General features: G+C 42.1%; 1 protein-coding gene across 3 annotated transcripts in view; it reads left to right on the forward strand.

Moving 5' to 3' along the window:
- The first annotated feature begins 674 nt into the window (after positions 1–674).
- ednraa (endothelin receptor type Aa) overlaps positions 675–19,286 on the forward strand; it is a 28,934-nt gene continuing 10,322 nt past the window's right edge. Inside the window, exon 1 of one of the 3 annotated variants that reach the window (XM_023799254.2) lies at positions 675–772. In XM_023799254.2, coding sequence (XP_023655022.2) covers positions 690–772 — 83 coding nt within the window. In that variant the 5' untranslated portion in view covers positions 675–689. Of the gene's footprint in view, positions 773–18,598; positions 18,803–19,078; positions 19,213–19,286 lie in introns of those variants that run through there. The other 2 variants (XM_023799255.2, XM_023799256.2) reach the window with 2 other exon arrangements.

Here is a 19,286-nt window from a genome sequence, read left to right on the forward strand (position 1 = left end):
GCCATTTTATTAATTTAACTTCTGATCATAACCTTATGCTGGCAAAGAATCAATCGCTTTTATGATCGCTTGGACTTAAACAACACCAGAGTCAGGCTAAGAAAAGTAAGCTAAGTAAAGTAAACAAAGGAAATATTTAGTTCAAAGATTAATTACGTCAATTAGAAATAAGAGCCTCATAATTCATATGCGTGTGTTTATTTTTATAATTAACTTTAACAACTATACACTTTATGTACTATATACAATTATCATACAGCTTAGAGTTTGAGTTTCCCATGTAGAAAAGCAAACCAATACCAGTTTCCAAAAGCATTTGGGTCGTTAGTATGAACAGATGATTCCCGAGAATAACTTTTTTTTCTCAATACCTATAAATGAACAACTATTGCTTCGATAAGCCGTCTTATTTTCCAACCGAAGGCTTATGTTACGTTTGTTGCTAGCTCACTGGGCACGCTGGTTAACAACCCACTTTTCGAAAGTGCATCAAAGGCGTGCTACCGAGAGGAATGTAAACAGTGATCGGAGAGTAGAAGCCCCTGAGGATTGTGGGATAATTGCAGTGGAGCAGAGCTAAGCTGGTTTTAACGCCCCCCCCTCCCCTCACACACACACACACACACACACCCCAGATTAAGGAAGGGAGGCCCTACTACAGCATTAGCTGCTGTGATTCCATCAGAGGAATGGGTGTCACCATCTACATCGCTGATCACCGGATCCCTATTAGCCAAGGATCTACCCTGCTGCACGTGACGCGCGCTACGCTGTAAGTATGTGAGTGTGGGGGAGGACTTGATCACCTGTCTGCCTAAAAGCAAAGGGGATCCGAGAACAATACTAAAGAATGATTCTGTGTCAAAGGAAATCAAGCAGATGTATCACTAGAGGGATTTATTGCTGCAATGAAAAATAAATCATAATGTGTCTCTTACTTTATTGACTTAAGTCTCATTGAATTCAAGCATTGTATTGTAACAGTCATTATAAAGCATTATTATCGTTCTGTAAGTTACTCTTATAGAATAAAATTCAAGTGTCTAACACGTTAATTTGTTTATTAATAAATATAATTTAGCAAATCTGATCTTTCGTATTTGATGCCTGCAAATTGATAATTTGATTTGAAGAGTGTGACTTTGCATTAGGTCAAATATGTTTAAAGTGTTTTATAACGCAGAAAGTACTGGTTTCCATGCACCACTTACACATTAACAGCCCAGTGCCAGTGAACTCTGCCGAACTTCCTCGGACTGGTTCTCCTCGATGTCCTTTTACGTCAGAGAGCAGACCAGCAGCTCTGCATCTGACGTCCTCCTTGCCTGTGAGTTAGGGGTCATTTCTCTACCGACAACTGTAAACACATTTTGGCATTTGTAACAACATACTGTAGCAAAGTCAACTCTGGTCTTTCACCCACGTTATTCTATACGAAGATCTGCACTTATACTGACATAAAGGTATTAGTAACACTTTACTTCACGGGCACGTAGCAATACTACTGAAGTACAAATTATAAACAAATACATCTGCTACTTGAGGTTAAAGATGCATCACGATTCATTAATGAACAAAGATTAGATCAGTATTTAACTTGTGTTGTTCCTTCAGCAGTTCACAAAGGTTTACAGAATGAACAGATGTAGTAACAAATATAGTAACTGCTTGAGAATGAATGATGAATTAACATGAGATCAGTATGCAACTAAGATTTGGATTGTGGTTAATTAATACATAAGTAATAATATAATAGCGTGCTATTTACTATTAAGTATGTACTATTAAGTAAAATGTTACCAAAATATTCACAATCCATCTAACTCCCATCTCAGAAAGCACAGGGATGCATGGCTGGGGATGCCGTGGATGGGATGCCAGTCCATCAAAGTGTAATTATAAAAATATTGACACAGGAAACAGTACACCTTAATATGAAGCATCAACCGTAATGTAAAGCAGCATGACTAAGATTGTCCCCAAGTAACTATGTCACTGAGAACAGTTTGTAAAAGAAACATTTGTTGGATGCACGTGCAGGAAACCCGTCATGCAGCGCGAGGCTCAAAAGAGAGAGAAATGAAAACAAGGTGCTGAACCCTAAACGTGTGCATTTAATGTTCTCTGCATTCCTGCGTGTAACGACACATATTGGCGCGTTAATGAGCTTGTTGCACTTTTTTTTTGGTGAGTTCTTTCGGGCTGTATTACTAGTAATTCATGGTAAAGTATGGCGGGACTGCTGTATAAGCGAAGGATTCTGGAGGGACCTTTAAGAATTAGTGTATGGACATACTAGTGGTGAGAATATGTAAGAGATTCTCAGTGTGAAACCGTGAACAAGGTCTGTTAATCTGCCTACTGGAGTTACACCGTTTGCTGCAGAAGGTGATAAACGTTCACCACAATTAAGTTGTTTTAACGTGAATAAAACGTCCATTAAGTCAACCATTTACACAAAGCAATTTTAACTGGTCCTTGCTGGAAATGAAAACCACATTGCTGTACCGCAATGCATTGTTGCACACGCTGTCTTTCGTTACTTTTGATCGCGGCAATATGTCGATTTTTTGTTGTTGTTGTTGTTGTTGTAACGCTGCTCACACGTTACGAATGCAGATGTTCGCATCAGCACCGTGACCAAAAAAGTGTTTTCATGCGACCACCATCTCTGAGAATCCGCGGACCATAAGACGCACGCCCATGCACGGAATTTTAAACAGAGGCCTGTCTTTCTTAATTTAACCTTTATTTTACCAGGCAAGACATTAAAACTGTTTCTTATTTACAATTACACCCTGGCAAGTGCCAGAAAACACTTGTAGAGAATGGACAAGAGACAGATTTAGGAAAAAATAGATTAGATTAAACCGAAGTTAAACATTAGGTGGGGGGGTCTCCCAGTACGATCCACCATGATCCCCGTTTCTTGTAATTAATGAGAGGATGAAAGGCGGGTCTCTGACGTAGTTTACCCGCCATGCAAGGTGGGCGGGGCTGAGCCACGACCTTTCCTTTCCGAACGGGGACACAACCTTGGGGCCGCGTCCTTATGTTCCTGTGTTATTAGATTACGCAGCCCTCTCCCACACCCCTTGGGGAATCTTCTGTGGATTTGGAACGCGGGGCCGACAATCCCCTGCAGGTCAGAGGGGTGGCTGTTTTTCTTGGATGGTTTTCAAGCATTTCCTTGCTGGGAATTGGGCTTTAGGAAAACAGGGCGATCACGCCCCCCCCCCCCCCCCCAAATCTCGGACCCTCCGGAGGCACAGGATATGAGCCGGGCCTCTCTGGCGAGATGGACCTCTCGGTTGTTGCTCGCTCGCTTTCCCTGGATACGCCAACAATCCCCAGCCGCGTTATTTAAGGATACACAATCCCTGCTCCCATGTGGACCGCTGACCGAAATGTGCTGCATATTAAGAAAGGACCTTCATCTCTTAAATTGAAAAAAAAAATGTTTGCCGTGAGGGTGCCTTTAATATTAGAGGACACATATGCTACACACCCACCAAATAACTCAGAGGCAGGTTGCCTCATTAGCTCACTGAACAGGTGTCCTGCATTTATGCAATTACCCTCAATAAACACTGTCATTTTCGCAGCAGATTAATTATCATCCGCTCTTTCACCATCATATTCGTTCAAGAATAATTTACTCGCCGTAATAAATCGATAGCTTAGGATTCAGTTTCCGAGTCGCCTGGGTCCTTAAGTGCTGTGTGTCATGCGGACTCGGATGGTTTGCAGAACCACATGTCGAACCTTGATCTCCGCAGCTAAGGACGCGGTAGACCTTTCTGGACCATGGTGTGCATTCGGGACAGTGGCTTCCCGGCAGAAGTCCTGGACTGTCCAAAAAGCGGGTGATTTTCCATTTACTATTTATACATCTGCAGGCTGCGGCCATGTTGTTCTCCCTTGACTCAGATGGATAAGCGATCAAATCGGTTTATTTTCTTATTTGTCTTTCTCTGAGACCGACCTAAAAGGAAACGGATTTTCTCGGAGTGAGTCCACAGTGCGCTTCTTATTTATAGCACCCGTGTTACAGCTCGCTGTGAAACCAGGAGGCTTCTCTTGAACCCACTGAAAAACACCCCAAACCGCCGTCTGATCACACACGTTCAATTTCATTGGCTTTTCGTGGATAGGAATTCCCTAGTCAGAATAACATGTCAAAATGGCAGCTGTGAGACTTTTCAATTGTGGCAACTGTTCTGGATTTATTTGTAACACAATGCAGCAGGGAGTTTATCGTTTACCGGCCTCCATTAAAATAATAAGAGCTCAATTTAATTGTCTCTGTGAAAAGTCTCTCTCTCTCTCTCTCTCTCTCTCTCTCAAGGACTGTAGAAAATGATAGAGGTTACAATAAGAATAAACACAAAAGGTTAAATTAAAGAAATTATATTTGATATAGAAGAATGCTGCCCACAGTCATAATTTAAATGTTACTGGTTATTGCATATTTTGTTAAAAAGAAACATACATAGGCCTATTTGGTGTAAGCCTTCCTTGACATTTGAATGCATTTAAAGAAATGGCAATCCAGATTATATGACAATGAAAAGACTTTATTTACAGTGTAGGCCTACATTATTCTTATAAATCAGTGCTTGATGTAGACACATGGTTTAGATCAGGGTGTGTGAAATAGCATCACTTTCGAAAAACATACAGTCGGATCCTCAAGTAATTAGCTTTCCCAGTAATTCTCTCCAGTCCAACGCCAAAGACTTGCAGATCGAATATAAAATCCTGCAGACTCTGTAAGAGAGAGCGTGCAATGAGGCAGGGAACTGCTTGCGTTTATCGGCGTAATTGTTCAGCACACTCCAGTAGTTGACGATTTATTTGTTCTCGTTTGAAGTATTTATGTTATTTACAACGAGGGAACGTCTTTCTGAAAAGGACGCACTGTTAACAAGCTCGGGAAATTAAGTGAAGCGTGTGCCTGCAGAAAATGAGTGGAGCTGGATGACGCTCTCATCCTGTGATTCCGTATCCTTCGCAAATGCTTCTTTTCCCTTTTCCGTGGTAGCCGGCCGAACCGTACCTCCAAACCGCGAGCGACATGCTGACGGACAACTACAGCTCCCCCCGAAACTTCACCACGACCTCACAGAATCTAACCATGGGTCTCGATCCCAAATCCCCCAGGGCTTCTCCTGTCCGAATCCCGATTCCCACCTCGGAAGCCACCGACTTGGCTGCCCTCGGCCTTGCTTGCCACTGATGACCTTCAGGACGACCCCATATGCCACTGGGCCGGAACATTCTGAGCTCTAATCCCACCAAGCAGACCTTATTAACCGGGAATTTGACATTGCTAAATGCATTCATGCCTGGAATCAGTTGTGAATTAATTCTCTGTTGCCGTCTTTAACTTGTTTAAAGATATCTAATGGGGTATTCATCATTATACAAAACCGTGCATTTCACTAGTGCCAAATTTAAAAAAATCACTTAATTAGAGTCTGCCATTTTCTCTTTTCTTTTAGGTCATATGATTTTTTTCTCTACTTAGAATTACGGGTCATTAAGGCTCAATAGAGCCACTGTGGGTGTTCTGTTGAATCAGCTTCTGACTCACTATGAATTAGTATGTCAGTGGCCTGATGAACCCTTCTTAAAACTGCCCCTCTGCTGGTGGTCATTAGCGGGGAGGCAGGAAAGATGATCATGCTGATTCTTCTCCGGCTGGTTCTGCTTATTTCCATTTCCCAGCAGCCTCTTTGATCCCCAAACTCAGGAATGATACGCGATGGTGAGCGGATCCATGTGCAAGTGTATGATCTTTAACTCCAAGTGTGAATCAAAATTGAACAAACAAAATACAGGCAGTATGTCTCGGGCCAGGCAGGGAAGCATGGAGAACATCGAATCTAAAACACGAGACGAAGAATGAGAAAATGGATAGAGCAGGGCTCTTCGAATCTGGACCTCGATTCCAAATCCAGGCCTTGTTTTCAGTTCTCCCAGGTAGTCAGTTTAATAATTACTGATTCTGATTGGTCAGAGGCTTCGCACCTGGCTCACAGGTAAAGGGAGGCTGGAAAACCAGCAGTGCTCGGACCTTGAGGACCAGGATTTGAATAATAGGGGGATAGAGAGGGAGGTAAGGAGCACGTGCTGATTACAGCGCGTTGCCACGCCCACCACAAGACAAACCGCCTCAGGGAGGAGACCCGAATGCAGCTGTATGGCGGGTGGTACCTCAGCACCACACTAGTCCAAATGGGAGTTTTTCTGGTAGTTGAAGTGCCGATCCTACCACCAAAAATGGATAGATCAGGTGAAAGTCAATAAGATAAAAGCTTACAAGTTACAAACGCTCTGTTGGGTATAAACACAATATCGCAGAGAGAGCAACTAAGAACTAGGGTCTAATATAACCAGATTAACAAGGTCATTGGCTGCAGGTGAGATAATAACCCAGTGGGCGGGGCCTGGTCACAATGGGTGTGGCCAAACAGAGTCTTGCCTGGCTACAGGTGAGATAATAACCCAGTGGGCGGGGCCTGGTCAAAATGGGTGTGGCCAAACAGAGTCTTGCCTGGCTGCAGGTGAGATAATAATCCGGTGGGCGGGGCCTGGTCAAAGTGGGTGTGGCCAAACAGAGTCTTGCCTGGCTGCAGGTGAGATAATAATCAGGTGGGCGGGGCCTGGTCAAAGTGGGTGTGGCCAAACAGAGGCTTGCCTGGCTGCAGGTGTGACAAATATCATCATAGTCCACATTGTTGCAGACACACAAGGGGCCTGGTGACGTAGATGCTGTGTGCCGAGCGCATTGTCTAGCAGACCTCTCACAAGGTCACCCATTTTGAATCTATGCTGTGTCATTGTTACCGTATTGTGATACATACAAAATGATGTACCACAAGGGCAAAATCAGTCAATATTTATTAAAACATAGCTGCTATTATCCAGTTATAAAAAAATAATTTAGCTGTGCATCTTTGAGCAAGATAATTTCAGATTTTTTTTCTTTTTAGATTCAAGCGTTTCATTGGCCTACCCACTATATGACTTAATGGCAGGAAATTAAGCAGTGGGATTGGGTTTTGGGTCCGTCTTGTTCCAGACACACACAGGGCCGATGTCCGGCACTCAGTGTACTTAACAGATACTTCCACAATGGTGACCCTTCTTCTGCCTGCGAAAATGAGGTCATGCTGGTGTTGGAGCTATAATTAGGGGGCCTTATTATGACATACGGGGTAATACGGCACGTGGTAGCACAGAGATCTTTGGAGAGAAGTGTCAGACAGATAAATTTAATGTAAGGACACGTGGATACACACCATACTTAAATATTTAAGTGCACTTTGCCCATTTAGGCCACATTTACTGGCATGTTGGCAGTTGGAAAATTGCTTACGGATGAATTCTGGTTCGATTTGTGAGAAAGCAATGCAGTCATCCAGATTTTGTTTTGTCGGATGAAACGTCACATCGGCCTGAGAATTGCAGCTGCTGAATGATTTACAGGCAATAAATTCACCGCTTAGACTGGAGCACATCAATGCAGGGTAATGTCGTTAGAGGGTTTTTTTTTTGTCTTCTCCTTCATTTTCGGCGGTCGTTACGACGTAAAAAATGCTGGCATTTGCCGTCTGTATTGTTTCCAAGTCTCTCCGAATCCTTTGGGTCTCGTAAAGACTTCGAATTTTTCAAAATTAGACACACAAGATCCATATGTTCCCACAGAGCACAGCCAGCCGAAATGACGGACCGTGAGCTTTCGTCTGTAACATATCCATTGTCGCACTGTTGCACTTCATTTGTTCGTAAATGTAACTCCCTGATTTTTGTGTGTAAAAGCGTGAACGGGGGAACGTTGGCCAGGATCTTGCTTGATTATGTCAAATGTGCCATTTTTAGAGTGCAGACAGACCTAAGACTTAGAAATCTATCAGCAGAACTTAACTCGTAATGCTATTCATGTTTAAATTAGCATTACATTGTAAGGCTGTCAGTAAACACTCCTGGAAGACAATTTACCCTGTCTGCTTGGGTTAGGGTCTCCATTGGGGTTTACATAATGAGGAGGGAAGCCTTGGTGGGACAGGTTCACACAAGATCTCAGCTAAGAATGGAATGACTCTCAAGCCAAATCCAAGGGTGTTTGCCAAACTACACCTTATAGGGAAAAGTCTCATTTTGAAGACACTGCTGTGCGCTATTGATTAAAAACATTTTTTGGACGTTTTTTCCAATTCTCACCAGAATTTCCTTGCGCTCGGTCGGTCTATCGTATTTCTATGCCAGTGATATAGTGTGCGCTGAGTTCAGGTCAAAGTTGATCAGTGACATAATCGCTCCCAGACGGCGAGCCCTGCAAAGCCTCGGGAGATTGGAGCTTGGGGAACACCCTCTGCTCCACTCTCCCGCTTGCCCCAGGGGTCGGAGGTCAAGGCTCGGAGATGACGTCTTACATTGGAGTTGGAGGCTCGGTGATATCTGACACAGTGGACAAACACACCAAACGACACGACGGGTGACTGGTCATTTGCAGCGTTTGGTTTATTTACTTAGCATTTAGTAATGGTTGGGGGGTGTTCAGGGTGGGGGATGCAATAGCATATGACTCTAATCAGTAAATGCTTCAGACGAAGCCCAAATCAGCATCGCTTATGTAAACCGCCCAGTCTTTCTTGTTCGTGCTCCTGTTTGGCTCAGCGGAGCTTGTTTTTTGCAGAAACACTGATTTACTACATGTAGTTGAGGGGGCAATGGAGACCCCTGATTGTTTCATCACCAAACAGGAGGCTGGGGTGTGGGAATGAAAATGGAGACTGTCCAGGGGCAACTCGCTCCGCTGTGTCCTTACAGCCTGCCAAAATGGGAAGATCTACCTCCCCTATTTCAGGTACTCATTGTTAAGTCGTGTTTTCTGTCACCAAAGATCCCCTTCTGTGTAACAGTATCCATGGAGGTCTCTCCTGTGATCTGGTGGCAAAAACTACAAATGAGCCCATCTGGATGCACTTTGGGTCAGCTGTATCTGACGAGCTGGGCTTGGTTGCAGGATCTGCAGATAAGAGACTCCATCCGTCAGCCACGTCAACAGACTCTGATTAAACATGTGAAAGTGTGTGACTTCCTGCCTGCATTTAAAGCTTCAAAGCACAGCTTATTGTACGAATATAGTTGTATGAACATTTTCTTCTTAAATTATTTTAGCATAATTCTCTATTTAGATTTTGAAATTGATTGCTTGTAAGGCAAAAAAATGTTTGGAGCAAAACTTATCAAAACTTTTTATCGCTTCTCTTGCATTTGTCTTGAATTTTTCCCTGAATAAAAAATAGTTTTCACTAAACGCCTTCACAAAAATGCTGAGTATTGTGGGAATGCATGTCGTACACTGCATGGGTGACCAGTCAAAGAATGATTCCTGTTAAACACACGTGTGCATCCATCTCGGTATTTACCAGAATGTTTTAGAAATCGGAGGCGTGTATGATTGCAGAATTATAGCTCTAATGCAACTTATGTTTAAATGCTGCCTTATCTAGAATAATGGGCAGAGAGATAAGTCGTAATTCTGAGTTTTGAGGAAAGTCTTATGAAGGGAGATTTTATCAGTTGTATGAAGGGAGATTTTATCAGTTGTCAAGTAAGATTAGAGTCATCTTTGCAGTTACTGGAGACTTATCTGCCCTCATGAGTCCAGGGTGGAGAGGGAACCAGTCCTTATAGATGCAACGCAGAGAAGCAGCGATTTGAGAATAGAAAGCCACTGCGTAGAAATCATACAGATATAGAATGTAAGACACCATCACGAAAGCCACTGCATAGAAATCATACAGAGATAGAATTTAAGACACATCACGAAAGCCACTGCATAGAAATCATACAGAGATAGAATGTAAGACACCATCACGAAGGCCACTGCAGCCAGAATTGATAGTCACCCATTTAGCATTATGAAGCAGTATTTCATAAGTTTTGTATTATAACCTGTAAATGTGCCCCTGACTACCTAAGTAGCATAGAAGCTGATGGTGGAAAAGGAGACCAAAACCAGCGCACAGCCACATTTTTAACAATCTAACATCCATGTCTGAAATCAGCCAATCAGAAGCAGGGGAATGAGGTCAGGCATGAGCAGAGTACAAGACCCCAATTATGTTTTATAGGATCACTGAAAGAAAACAAACTTTATGCACTTCCAGTGCTGTGACCTGGTAGTTTGCACGTTTAAAGTGTCTGTGCATAAGTTCTGTCTGGACTGGGCCGCCGACAAATGACCAGAGCAGACAGAATGTGCAAGAGAGACGTGGCAACTTGAGTGTAAATGGTACAAACAGTCTCATGCTGTAAAGCACACACTGCTTATTAAGTTCTGTGAAATTGTAAATTTGGATTAAGGATACATTTTCCCTCATTTGCCTGATCTACTGGGCATGCTGGAAAACATTTTCCAAAATATACTTTATGAACTTTCATAAACTTAAACCTACTATCCCTGTTTCAATACAGATACTTTCCAGAGACTTCCTTAAGGGTGAAGGCAAGGACTGATGAATAGTCAGGGTAATGTACTCGACCCTCAGATACTACCCCCCCCGCAGGTGAAGGAGGTGGGGGGGGTGGCAAATTTACAGTCCAGACAGGAGAGAGATAAGACTGGAGAAGCTGACGGGCTTCTTGGTGAAATAGAAGTCTGGTTAGCTTAAAACCGCGTAATGTCAGCCAAAGTAAGTCACCCCTTAGCAGAATTTAGACTAAAGTTTAATCATACTAAATATTTAACTGTGAATGTTAATCCTAAAAGGCCTATTTGTTTATTTACTTTCTCAGAGGTCTATGGTGGGTCTGTGTCACTTCCAAGGTGTTCTCTGCCAAAAGAGCCAGGTCTCCAAGGAAAGGATGGGGTCATGTGACCCCGCTGAGACAAGACAAATGGCCAACAAAAGAAAAAAAGAGGATAAACAAAGACTTTCTCAATCAAATAAAATCGTCCTTTATTTGAATATCTTGCCCTATTTTATCATTTTATAGTCTCAACAATAGCAAAAAAAAAAAAAAACCCAATCACTACAGATAGCCATGCTACGCCTGCGCACCCTTTGTTCCGTTAGGAGGCGAAGTAGAAAAAATTGAAACGTGTTTCCAATACGGCGCTTATTTATGCCGTGGCACGTCTCCCGATGTTAGAGAAGGGGACGGCATGTCAAGCTCGCCGGGAGGCGAAGAGCGGAACGCGGCGCAACGGTACTTTAAGAGCCGAAGTATTCGTGACGTCTCGTAACCAGCGATTTTAATTGGTCACCGAAGCGGCCGCAGTCTGTAAAAGGTGAGATGCATTGTTCTCATTGCACCAGAAAGCACCGAAGCAATTATTTAACTTACTGTGAATTTTCATTGGATTAAAAAGATCAACTGTTTTGTTTTTAGTTTTAAACAGAATTACATTACCGGCTTAGCTCAGCAGACCTATTAGTTTACTTTCTCTAGCCCCGTGGTTACATTCATGCCCTCAGCCAGCAAAATGACTTAACTACAGTTGAGTTCTTCTTTACTGTGTGTGGCGTTTTATTATTTTCCAGGCTGCAGTCAGCTTGGCATTAAGATATTACCCAGCAGTTATATCACTCATAACCTTCTAGGGTGCCGAAGTGGTTTGTCGTTAACCTCCTGAGGTTGTTGAGGGTTCGAACAAGGTGGACTTAAGTAGTGAAACAACATAGCTGTATTTAACCCTCTCCTGCAGCTGCTGAGACAATAACGAAACGATTGCAGCAGAGGTTGGGATACTGGGTGGCACGGGCAGATTTATACCAAACATGCAATTCGGTGGAGCACAGTTTGATTGACATCCTGCATTCATGTCTGGCTGGGGATACGAGCGGACGGTGATTCCCCTGATTTCCAATGACTTACGAAGTCCGGTAGGTTTTTGCACGCTTTTCTACGTGGTAACACGACACTGTCTGCTGAGAGCACAGAGCATGGAGAACAAAGGGGTGGAGGAGGGTGTGAACCGAGGAAGGAAAGGGGCTTGGATCCGCACGAGAAACAGCTGGAGACCGAAGGAACAGTCCTAATGGGAGACCGCTGGACAGGAAAACATCAGGACCGTCACCCAGGGAGAGCAAAGGACATCTCATTATTAGACGTAATAGATCTAACAGAAGACATCCATTAAATAAAAGTCCCACATAAAAGCATATAACTAAGGCACATGAATCCATCATAATGAATAAACAATTTAATACAAAATTTTAATATACGACTTTTTTTCATATTGTTTCGCAGTAAAGAGAAAAATCCAACTAAGGAATGTATTTTTGTAAATCCAAGCTTAATTTCATTGGTCAGTTTGGGTCCCTCTCTTCTCATGGGCCCCGGGGTCCACCCACAACAAACGTGGTTGCCGCCGTACGTTGTTCTATGGTCGCATGGCACATATAAAAGTGCACATGTGTGTGTTTTTAAAACAAAGCTTTGTCGCATTAAACAAAACAGCTCCGCCACTCTTTGATTTTTTTCCCAGAAACCAAAGCGTGCCGCAGTAAATGCGACGCCCCTCTTCATATCTTTAACTTTCCGCTTCATGTTCTGATGGGTTTGACATATGCAGACGCTGCAGCTGCGTGGCAGATGGATGCCGTCACAGGTCACGTGCCTCTCTTCAGAGGCATAAAACCGAGATTTGGTTGCTCATTTGCGATCAATGGTCTCTTGTTATATTCAGCAGCTGTGGAAATAGCGTATGAGGGATAGAAAGACTGAATGCAGGTGCTGTTTGAGACCTGTGTGACATAAGGCTTTGGACCACAAAGTAAACCTTGGGATGAAAGGCTAAATGATTTCTTAGGATCCCATAAGTAGCATCAGCTATGCGTTGCACATCCCACGTCCTCCGTGCTAATTTCTCACCCAGCTGTTTTCCTCCTCTCGCTGAAGTTTTTGAAGTTCATGAACGCTGGTGTCTCCAGGGTCACCAGAAAGCGGGTGTTTATGGTCTGCCGCGAGAGCGGCTTATACCTCACCGCAGACACGCATCTCATTTCCCGTCCCGGGGATCAAAGGCTAAACGTCGACATCTCCGCATGTGCCGAATGTTATATAAGTTGTACAGTATAAGAAAACGACGGTGTAATTATAATATTCGACTTGCGTTTGTTTTGGCAGATGTACCGGAAAGATAAGGTCTCCATAATCACCCGAAAGCTAAATTGCATAAAGCTCAGGAAGGACCTAAAAGGAATTATTTTGTTTAAATGAATGCAAGATCTGTTCTGGGCACTTATTAGGAACATGCTGTGTTTGCTGAATGTAAGCCTTGCCTGTGTTTGACTGCCCACGGTCTGTGCCCATTTGAAATATGAAGAATTGTACTTCAGTTGTCCCTGTAGCTCGCTCCTATCCTGCTAGTATGGAGGATTATGCACTAAGGAGTGAATACACTTGTAAGGCTTGGCCACGTTGGATGTCACTCTGTCTTTGAAGTTCTCACGATGATTGTGATAAATCCTTTATTGCACAAGTACAGGTGCAGGTACACTGGAATGTGTTTTATTAGAGTATGGAATAGTCTTCCTGTTGGTGTATTGTAAGCTAAAACCTTGGGTTCCTTTAAATCAGAGCTAGATGAGATTTTAGCAACTCTGAGCTATTAGTTGAGTTCTCCGCAAACAAGCCAAATGGCCTCCTCTTGTTTTTACATTTCTTATGTTCTTCTGTTCCTGGCTTAGCCCATCTTGCTCTCCACAGCTTGGGGGACCCCTGGAGTTAGGGGTTAAGGTTAAGGGCCCATGGAAGTACGACCATTTTGCCAAGACCGGAGCTACGACCAGTGATCTTCTGATCACGAGCACAGAAACTCCCCCCCATAACACACACCTTTATCCTCTTCTTGAACTACAGCCCTTCCCACCCCCCTGCCCATCAAATCGCTTCCACATTATTGATCTCAGTAATGGTAAGATGCCGATTTCATCTATAACACTATTTAAAAAATGAAATCCAGGCTCACAGCTGGCAGGACAGAACATAATTAAAAAGTTTAGTTTTCTAGTCTTAAGCCTTCATTTATTTATTTATTTTTATTATAAATGAGTCAAATGTGTGTCCGTGCACGGCTGCAGATGTTGTTTGTGGAGGCCGAGATACTTGTTTGTCTCGCAGGATTGCTGTTTGTGATTCTATTGTCCGCATTTCGTGAAGCGAGGCAGAAGTTCCTCGTTAGCTTTTGCCAGGAAATGCAGTGACCTGCCGTCGCGGAAGAACCGCCGGCGTTCTTCGGCGATGGATAGATTAGCACAAAAGTAGCTAACAGTGTTAGCCACATAATGCTAATAATATGGTAAACATTACACTGTGGTATATGACAATATGTATGTATGCAGTACAAGAACTGTAAATGTATGACAGCAGAAAGGGATCATTATGGAGAATTATTAATTATAATTGAAAGTAGTATATAATACACCAACAGGATCTCAGTAGTGTGTAATATAATGACCAGAGGTGGGGATTTCAGGTCCAGAGAGTACAAATCCAGACCAAGAATTTGTTTCAACCAAGTAGCTGAGTACTCAGTCATGTGACTTTTTATATTCAGCTGGTTGGTTGAAACAAATCCTTGGTCTGGATATGAACTCTCTGGACCTGAAATTTCCACCTGTGATAATGACCCTGTTGAAATGCAATAATCCATTAAACATTGGGGATGACCAGAGCTCAGTATGGAAAACCAGAGAACATGTGTTGCATGTTAGCTCTATTTTAAATCTTTTGTTACGTTGCAGAGTCTTATGGACTATTATACAGTTCAATGGGGGGAAAAAAATGTCAAAAACACCAGATCCAACCTCTTGTTTGTAAGTGTAAAGCCTCATTTGTAAAGTATTATGGGCAAAGCAAAGCCAGATGACACACGGGCTCTGAACGCTGACATAAAAGTTATTCTCCAGTCATTTATACAAGCATGTGGAAATACTAAGCATCCTCGTCCCTTATTCGTGTTACCACACGTCAATCATTTTAGGAAATCCAGTCAGAAGAGGCAGTGATGTGAGTCTCCTCCCCCCAGCAATCAAGGATGACTATTGGCCAAAAGGACCAAGATGTTTCTCTTCCCATGGCTTCTAGCATGTCTTTACAGATAATATAAATAAACAACCCTTAAAAAAAGAAAGGAAATGTATGAACTATGGGTTGTTTTGTCTCCCCAGAAAACAAATGATGCTGACCAACTTAAATAGTCCAAAGAATTTCATAAACACGGGATTTTACACATTATAAGGTGACAGCATTTGTAAATCTCTTTTTTCATCACAGGATTCTTACTTACATAAACATACCTTGATTGAAGGGTCCCATTTAAGTCTGAAGTCAAAGGCAACAATGAGGGCTGAGTATAGATCGCAGTCTTTCTATGTATTGTTAGTGCAAAAAAAAAAAGTATTACTATATTTTGACTGTCTAAATTTTTAATTACTGTACCATTTCATTTTCATGTTCCCCCGTAACAATTTTCAGTTCTTCAATCCATATCTGAGAAGCTCAACCCTGCTAAGTAACTCAAGGTTACTTGCGCAAAAAGTCCAGGTGTCAGTCTCTGTGAAGAGTGTGTGTGCCCTCTGACTTTCTTTTTTCTCCTCGTGTCCCAGTTAAGAAATTGCTTACATCCCACTCAGACTCGGTTTAAATGTCCCACAGGGTATGTACCAATATGCAGAGAGCACATTTCAACAGACGCCATCAGAGAGCAGGCATGTGAATTACCAGGCAGTCTGCCATCTTTTAGTTCAGAAGGAATGGCATTAATATGTTATTAAGTCCAAAACAACAACACAACAACAACAACATGAAAGTCAAAGCAACTGGGACCAGGTAAAGGTTTCATAATTTATATATGATGTATTTATTAACAAAGCATAACTGTCCTTCAGAAAAGTTAATACTATGGAAACGGCAAACATCTGAATGTAGTCTGAAAACAGATTCCATCAGCAAGTCACATTACGGTTAATAATATATACAAGTCACTGTTGACCATGACTAATTCAAGAGTCATGATATATTTATGTCTGCTATTAAAGAAAACACAATCCCTTTAAATTTAAATGACAATAAATATTAGCACTGCACAATTAGGTCATAGTTTATATTAAGTCGGTAAAGTTACTAAGCAATTTGACTATAACTGCAAAAAAACGGGCTGTAAAACTTATTAAATTACAACTGCAAGCTTCAGTAATTAAGGGTAGGATTTGGGTTGGGACTGTTATAAACAATAGCGTTTAAATATATGCATTATATAAAAGTGATAAAGTTGGTCTTATGCAGCAGTTAAGAGCTTCAACTTTTTGCCCTAATAAGCAATGCAACAGAGTTTAGCATAATTTAGAAAATCTCATTTTGATGCCCTGTAATCGGGATTACAGATTCCCATGAAATCGTAAACACAGTCTTAGGCTGGTTTGATTCCAAATTGGTTTGTTAAATTTGCTGTAACTGAAGGCTTAATGGGCCTCGTTGCATTCCTGAAAACTATTATGTAAATTTAACGCCTGTATGCAACTATGCATCCATAGTGATTATTATTATTGCTTAGTTAACAAAAAAACTATGATAGTCCACGTTAACAAGATAAGCAACCTTTTACTTGTAATATAGCATTATATAGCATTGAATTGAATTGAATTGAATTTGAATAGCATCAGATATAGCATTGAATTGAATTGAATTTGAATAGCATCAGATATAGCATTGAATGTATTTGAATGCATTCCGTTTTTAAATATTTGACACGTGTTCAATATGATTATTTAGAGTTTTTACATACAGACAAAGGACTACAGTTAAGATTTTATTTAGAACCCTTGCATTGAGAAACTTGTCCACATGGAGCGTATTGGTCTCAAATGGCAGAAATGGCAAAACAGCCAAGGTTTTCAGGAAATGGGTGTTCTCTGCTCAAAAAAAAAACGTAACTGCTTATAATTGTGTTAGACTGAAGGTCCACTTATCATCCGTACAGCAGCTGGGTCTACATGACATGTTTCAGTGGGCAGCTGATAATACTGACAAGCCTCTAGACTTGCTACTGGACCGGTACCTCAATCTACCTGAGAGGAACCGGACCACAAGACAGTGGCACTCACGGGTGAAACAGATGTGCTGTTTACTGAAACAGAACACAAAAAAACCAGATTCTGCTTAGAATCAGATCTGATTCTGAGAATATTCCTTGCGCTTTCTTCACCAGTTAATGGCTGTCCTGTGTTACACTTTCACAATTCTAATTCAGAAAGATAATTTTCCACTTTAGTCAAAACCAACTGCATTAAAGTGGAGTGAATGTTTTCATTTCTGAGCTGCCCGTTCCCTGTACAGGCCTGCATGCTTTTCTCTGTTTAAAAACCACTCTCCAATAAATCCAGGTACGGAAACAGCAGCTTTTAAATACACTCTTAACTCCTTTGCTGAGTCAGCAGCTCATTAATGACACAAGTAGTCCAGCGCCATCCTGACAAATCTCTTCCTCCTCACAGGTAGATATAGTGATGGTGACTCCCTTTTCTCAGTATTAACCTGGGTGCAGTCTAATGGGAATTGGGGACTGACGTCAGCCTTTTGTTTATCCTCCCGTGATGCAAATTTTCATTCACGATTTTCCCCTCTTGAAAACATACATTATTTGCATCACAGTAAGTCTGAGGCAAATATTTAAAAAATACTGTTATGACAGTATGTAAGCCTGTAAATGTGTTCCTTTCTGGGAAATCCGTTATGTTTTCGGTGTGAGGTCAGTGCCCCAGACCGCCGCACGTGACTTACTGAACGTAAGCAATGTACGTACACGTGGTAAATTATTTCATGCAATCATCGTAGCAGGACGTATTTTCCTAACCCACTTGGCTACATTATTTGACATGTGGAGTCGCGCATATAAAGTGCATATTGCAATTTCCTTTCTTATTATCAACAACTTAACAAAGAAAGGATCATATTTAATAAATAGTAAGCAAACATAATGAGAAACCATGTGATGAAACGCGGTTTTATACCCTGTTTAGATTTCTCTTAATAAACCGCTTTATATACAGAACCCGAATATATCATAATTTAACATATTGATCGTATTTTTAGTTTAACACAGTTGCAACGCACTTATGGGACCAGATTGAAGTTCCCCGGCTTTTTGTCGCGCACTGGAGTAGAGTATTTGAGCTTTCGCTTAACTGGAAAGCGTATTGTTCTGCCCTTGAAAGGTACAAGATCGTTCTTAGTCGATGTTTTGTCTTCCCTCTCTTGTGGGAAGCTGAAGACATGAGGACAGGGCAAAAAAGAAAAAAAAAGTTTGCTTCCAAGCGTCTTTATCTCCTGACGTTATTATTGAGGCTTTTAGCAGAGGAAGCCTATAGCTGTGCAAAAGCGGGCACCGTGCAGGAGAAGCGCAGATCGGGAGCCGCCGGGTCCCAGATGCCTACGAGCGGCTGCGCCGGCGTGGCTGTCAGAAGGCAATGCAGCCGGAGCGCCTGTTTTCTTTGGGGGCAGCTGTGGTAACTTAGGGGAGGTGTAGATTTATAATCCCACCCAGTCAAAGTGCTCCGCGGCAGCTCACACAGGACAGGGGGGGGGGGGGGGAAACAACTCTCCACAGGAAAACCGTGAGACGGAATGATCAGAACCACACAACAGACGCACAAACCAAGGGGGATAGTCATATACTTTGATACTCCGTTAATTACTCATGCGATGTGATGCAGATGTCTGGGGGCTTCGTCTGAAACTTTGTTAGACGCTTCCAAGGGAGACAAACACTTTAGGAGCGGTAGGTGAAAACCAGATGCATTTATTATTTATAGATATATCAGTTTATGTTCTGTCGCCGATTCCCGTCAGCTTTCTCCTGATCAGAAACTGAGAGGGGTTGTCAGATTTTTGTGTCCTAGATGCCAGTTAAGAGATTGGCCAAGAAACAAGGTGGTTATAACAGTGGATATAAAAGATCTTTTGTTAATACTGGTAAATGATTACATGCTTCGCATAGTTTACGTTCATCTCGTATCTGTTGAGAACTGTGGACTTTTCCTTAGTTACCGTGACGCATTAATTGCCAGTGGTTCAAAATATAATTCATCCATCCATCCATCCATTTTTCAACCGCTTATATGTTGGTCCGGGTTACAATTCATTGACGTTAAGAAAAACACATAAAGAGGACTTTGGATTTGTACCCTGGTGTGTTTGAACATGCTTGTTTTATTGTTGACTGAAGAACAACGTTTTTCAGGGGAAATCAGGACCACAATGTT

This window comes from Paramormyrops kingsleyae, chromosome 25 (genome assembly GCF_048594095.1).
Source record: "Paramormyrops kingsleyae isolate MSU_618 chromosome 25, PKINGS_0.4, whole genome shotgun sequence".
In the NCBI taxonomy this organism is placed as follows: Eukaryota; Metazoa; Chordata; class Actinopteri; order Osteoglossiformes; family Mormyridae; genus Paramormyrops; species Paramormyrops kingsleyae.